Below are 5,745 nucleotides of genomic sequence, written 5' to 3' on the forward strand. Positions count from 1 at the left end.
CCCCCCTGCCATTCCTTCTCACTGCAGCACAGCTCACATCCCCTCCTACACCTGCCTGTGCTCACCTTACTCCCGTTCCCCAAAACAAATTACATTTTGTCCCAGTCTAACAGGAGCAAAGGTAGGGCCCAATGGGATGGTCTTCTCCTGCCTTTTATGAAAGCAGGTGCCTGGCTTGGGGTGGTTCCAAACAGCAGAGAAGTGCCTTTTACTAATCTCTGTGCAAATGAGCTCAACCTTAGAGCAGCTGTCAGAGAACCCGCCTGAGCCCTGTGTTTCACGCAGTGCTGCTGCCTTACTGGGCACTGGCACCACTGGAGAGGGCAGGGTGGGTGTGGGTCTGGGGGCTGCAGGGCTGTGCCAGCCCTGAGCCCCCACAGCTACCGTGTCACCATCAGGTTCCTGCGGTCAGAGCTCCTGAACACCCAGTACGGCTCCCTCTACATGCCCAGCACCGGTGCCCTCATGCTCCTCACTGCGCTCCACACCTGCGACCAGGTAAGGGGCCACGGGGCCACTGTCCTCCTGGGGAGAAGGAAATCCCCCCTTTGGCTGCTGTGCGGCTCCAGTGTGTCCTGGTGGCTGTCCTACGTGTCCCCTGTCCCTGAAGGGAGTGGTGGTGGTGGTGGTGATGGACCACCCGAGGTGAAGCCTTGACCCTGTCCTCTGTCTGCCCCACCTCCCTCCCCACAGGTCAGTGCCTACGGGTTCATCACAGCCAACTACGAGCAGTTCTCAGACCACTACTACGAGGTGGAGAAGAAACCTCTGGTGTTTTATGCCAACCACGACATGATGCTGGAGGCAGCGCTGTGGAGGAGCCTGCACCGTGCAGGGATCATCACCCTCTACCAGCGCTGAGGCTGGGAGGTCGCCCACAGGGGCAAGTCCAAGGACTCTTGTGGCTGTTCTCCTTTTTCCTGAGGGTCACCTTCTCCCTCCCAAGGGCTCTTCCCAGCTGGCCAGCTAGCCCATGGAGCAGACCTGCTGCACCACAGCCAGCAGTGGTGTGAGGATAATGGGGAAGCTGAAGCTGGTGGAGGAATGTTGCATTTCCTTAGGGATCAGTGTGATTGAACGTGGCCTTTGGGGCACCCAGAAGCACCACAGCACATGGCTGTGCCCTGCCAGCCCCATGAACGTGGCTATGGGGCAGTAGTGGCCCCTGTGGAGCACAGGAGGGGCAGGATGATGCTGGAAGAGGATGATGGAAAATGCCCTTCACCTTAAATGCTCGTGGTGGGACCACAGCAGGCAGGATAAATCCTTGCACTGGAGACCAAGTGGCAGGAGGTGGCACGTTTGGAGAACAACTCCCTCCCAGACTGCAGAAAGTCCCAACTCCAGCCAGCTGTGCGGACGTGTGCCACCTTCCAGAAGGATCTGTTTGCCTCCCTGGTCAGTGGCACAGACAGCAGGACAGACACACAGTGGGCCCTGTCACTGTCCCCTTCTTGAGATCTGGTGTTTTCTGACAAGGAAGGGGCTCAAAAGCCATCAGCCACAAGGAGGGTCACAGCAGCTCAGCCAGGACACCAGGAACACGTCCAGGTGATGCTGGCCTCAGCCATGTGTGTGTGGCACTGCGTTTGTCAGGCTTTTCTTGCACAGGGACTCCGTGGTGCCCTCTGAGAGGCAGCCCCACACCAGGTGGGTCAAAATGATGGTCACTCTTTTAATTTCCTTCCCAAAACCCCAAGGGAGAGGAGGGTCCTGAACCTTTCAGCTGTCCCTCATACACCAGCACTGCTCAGGGAGACCCACCTGGGGAGGCTTCTCCAGCTGGTGGGGCTGGAGGGTGGAGACAGAGCAGTGTAATGCCAGACACTTTCCCACTTTCTGTAATTACATAAATGTTGAATGATTGTTTTCCTTAACTCCTGTTTCTGTTGTTTTGATGAACTGGGTGGGGTGAGACACCCCCCCCCTTTTACCTCCCACAGCAGAGGAGCAGTAACAGGGAGTAGAGACTTCAACTGGGGAACAGCTCCAGAGGCAGATGGGGATGGGAACAGGTTTAAATCATGGAGACTGAGACTGGGAGATGTGTTTGCTCTGAGCACAGCCCTTTTCCGCTTGGAATGCCATTTGCTGTACAAGGTTGGTGTACAGAGATGGCAAAAGATACCCGGGCCCTGAGCCAGGGAACCTCCAAACCCCCTGAAGCTCCCAGGAGGCTGCTTCCAGCCAGTTCCCAGATGCAGGTTAGGCTCCAAGCCTGTTCCAGATGTAATCTCTAGCTTGGGGCCCATCTTGTGTTCCCACGTCTCAAATTAACCTTTGTTCCCATCAGAGCCACCTTACACTGGCACCACGGCAGCCTGTCAGGCCTGTTTTGTGTTTCCAAACACTCAGCAAAACCTTTTGTGACACGAATGAGCCTGATCCTCACAGCCCCTGGCCAAGACACTGAAACCTCCTCAAAGCAGCTCTGGCCAAGCCTCAGGTGCCATCAGAGCAGGACAGTGCTGTCATGGTGCTGCAATCCTGCCTGGAATCATCCAGCTCACAGGCACTGCATCAGGAATTAAATATTGGGAACTACAAGGTGCACCTTTCCTTTCCCCTCTCAATAAGGGACATTCCCAGCCAAGGGTGGAGCCTGGTGCTGGAGTTTAACTCCGTTTTAAGGACTTAGTCACAGCTGTACTCCCAAGCACACCACAAGAACCGTTTGGCACCAGACCTTAGCCGTAAGTTAGTTTTGTCACACTGTTCCCACTAATTACTTCTGGGACAGAATCTGCAGACAGTGAGGTCTTCGGGTTTGCTATGAAGGGTAAGCTCCCAACTGCCACTTCAGGAAGTGTTTTAATCCAAATCCTTCCTACCTGCACAAAACCATTTCTGTCCAAGAAGGATCAGAATCATTACAGTTGGAAAACACCTTTATGAGCATGGACTCCAACCTTTACAAAAATAAATAAATACCCCACTTCAACTTGGAAGATTTTCCACAACTTATTTTATTCTGAAACAGAAGAAAGCAGGGAATCACTTTTTCTTCCAGCCACGTGTAGATCAGGTCCTGGTGGGAAAAAAAAAGAAACAAGACAGTGTCAGAGCAGCTGGAAGATTCAGGATTTGCACTATTTAATCTGGAGTAGAGGTCCCAGGAGACAAAACCTTGCTCCCACCCGAACCACAGGCACTGCTACCCACATCGTTTTTGGTTTTAGTGCTCACTTACCCATGGTGTGGCTGCAGCAACGACTGAGCAGGAACCTGAGGCTACACACAGGTGGCCATTTCACATGACGTATCAGTAGTCACTTGTGACATTCAGTCCAGAACCACCTTCCTTCTAGAGCTGGGAAAAACCACAAACCAAGGCTGTAACTGTTTTCCTCAAAAAGTCCATTCTGAAACAATTCCTGGCCCTCTGGTCTCAAAGCATCGAGTAGCTTTTCCTTTTCCCATTTATCATTAGGCTGCTTCTCCACTTTCTTCTCCCTGTTACACCATGGAAGCCAAAAGCTCCATGTGCTTGTCCCAGTGCCTGATCCTGCCTGCAAGACAGCTGTGCTGTAAGAGCACCCCTGTGCCTGATTTGTGGTGCCATTCCCTCCCCTTCCACAAACCAATCTTGACTCCTGACGACACTCCCTGTCACCAGCTCTGCCGGGCAGCCTGTCAGAAGTGTTATTGACCTTCTGCAAACAAAACCAAATTCTGCTCAATAAAGCATAAAATCATTTAGCAGAAGGCAGCTGTCAGCTGCCCAAGACAAAGTGCTGTTCCAGCCTGTGTGTTCAGTGACTGTACATCAAGCAAGATAAAAAAATGCATTTCTTATCTGCCCTTCAACCTGTCACTGTTTGCATAGGGAACTTGAAAGCTCTTTACAGCTCTAAACTGTGCTATGACAACAGCAGCTCTGCAGCTATGTCAGGGCTGCAGGGAGCTGTGCCTGGGACTGCCCTTGGCTGCTGTCACACATCACAGGGTGGCAGGACAGGGGAAGGGTTCTGTCACACTGGTGCCACTCACGCCTGTGGGCTCTTTGCAAGGAGCAGGGGACCCACTAAGGGAAGTAGCTGAGCCTCAGTGGACATTTTCCTCCTCAAGCTGAGTGTCAGACAGGGATAACAGCACATCACAGGCTCAGTGTCTGTCCCAGCCCTGGCTACACAGCTGTTCTCCCTGGGGTTTTTCCTGGTAAAACTTCAGAGATTAGGCTCAGCAGGTCACTCAATGTGTCTACAGGCCTGGCATATAATTAATGAATTAAAACCAAACAACACACAATACTGAAGAATTCAATTCTCTTACCAGCCTGAAGCCCAATGTAGCAGCTGCCCTCTGGCCAAAGCTGTCTTTGGGCAAGAGCAGCCTCAGGATTCTGCAGGACCATTTCCTCCTAAATACAAGTTGCAATGAACACTGTTAGCACAAGCGATTTAAATAAAATTTGTCCTCTTTTCCTCACCTCTCCTGAAAAAAACCCAGCACTGGATCACAGAGCAAGAATTCGACAAATTCTCCATTCAGAGACAGGCAAATTTGGTCTCACAAACTTAGCAGAGCAGAAACCTGTCCCTCAAGACACAGGGGAGCTTGTTTGCCAGAGGGCTGTCTCATTCAGACAAGGAACTTTGGGAGGTGGATGCTATTTAAATCCTTGCTTAAGAAAAAAACCCCACCAGCTCTGACACGTTGGTGGTTTGGACCCTTTTAAGCTGTTTCAACCTGACATTCTCCTCATCATCTTCCAGAAACCTCTCAGTCTAACTCATTCCCTGCACCCAAGAATAATCTATCCATCCATGGTGTAATTTGTCTATGGGTTTATCTTGAGAAATGCACTCCTCAGACCTAGGACAGCCACATCCCCTCAGGAGGATTCCTCAGGGTGTGTCCTTCACAGGATGACCCTTTGGGGCAGGAGAGCTGCACCTCCCCACTCCCAGTAACCTGATGCAAGTTTGAAACTGTCCCAGAGCACCTCCAGGTAGGCAAACAGAGCAATTATTCTGTCACTAGGTCTATTTCTGTGACAGATACAGTTATGAGATGAGCTGTGTCAAGTGTCTCCATAATGGGCTGTCATGCAATCCCTCCTACCTCTAATCCTTCTACTCTGGCTCATCTCTGACCATGCTGACAAGCAGGGGCTCTGTTGGGCACCAACACCAGTAAAATTCCCATTCATTCTGTGCTGCTTTTCAGCTTGTGCTCTGCGGCAGCAAAGGGCAGCACACTCGGGTGCCAGCTGTGACAAAGCTACAGCCTTGACTGGCTTAATTACATTCATCAAGACGTTGGGCTTCTATATCCCTCCCAGGAGACCCAGGGTTGCAGGACGATATGATTTGACACAGCAGAGAGAGTCCTTCTTCCATAACCCACCAAGAGGAGAAAAAACCACACTGTGCCAAGACAGATGCTGCTGTTTCTCACCATTGTGCAGGTGCACCGTCAGTCCAGTGGGTAAATCAGCTCCCCAGCCACGGGAGTGTTTTTACCCCTTCTTGACACGGTGTCGTGCTCTGAAACCGAGAAAGGGGACAGAGTTAGTTCAGATAACAAACCATTCCTTTACCTTTGTGTCTCTAACACTGAGCCTCAGAGTCACGCTTCCACAGAGGAAAGATCAAATTCAGACAGGGATAACTTTTATCATCACTAGCTCAGCTTCCAGAGCAGCTAAAGCGTGCAGGACCACCCCAAACCGCAAATCTGTTCTTGCCCTCGCAGCTATCACGCTCCTCACCCGGGTGGCACCGACACCTGCGGCTACACGTG

The 5,745-nt window shown here is 51.8% G+C and overlaps 1 protein-coding gene and 1 long non-coding RNA gene across 2 annotated transcripts in view; one reads left to right on the top strand and one right to left on the bottom strand.

The window, feature by feature from the left end:
- The window catches only part of ST6GALNAC2 (ST6 N-acetylgalactosaminide alpha-2,6-sialyltransferase 2), a 10,247-nt gene extending 8,370 nt beyond the window's left edge, over positions 1-1,877 (top strand). The window contains exons 9-10 of the mRNA XM_008640563.2: positions 399-498; positions 694-1,877. Of these exons, the coding sequence (XP_008638785.1) occupies positions 399-498; positions 694-861 (268 nt within the window). The 3' untranslated portion in view covers positions 862-1,877. The remainder of the gene's footprint in view (positions 1-398; positions 499-693) is intronic.
- Positions 1,878-2,945: 1,068 nt separating this feature from the next.
- LOC108448884 lies at positions 2,946-5,490 on the bottom strand. Its single transcript, XR_001864958.1, has 4 exons — positions 5,401-5,490; positions 4,273-4,360; positions 3,191-3,310; positions 2,946-3,028 (listed from the first exon to the last, which is right to left on the bottom strand). It is a non-coding gene; the product is annotated as an uncharacterized LOC108448884 (long non-coding RNA).
- Positions 5,491-5,745: the final 255 nt, after the last annotated feature.

This window comes from Corvus brachyrhynchos, unplaced genomic scaffold (assembly GCF_000691975.1).
Source record: "Corvus brachyrhynchos isolate BGI_N302 unplaced genomic scaffold, ASM69197v1 scaffold148, whole genome shotgun sequence".
Taxonomy (NCBI): Eukaryota; Metazoa; Chordata; class Aves; order Passeriformes; family Corvidae; genus Corvus; species Corvus brachyrhynchos.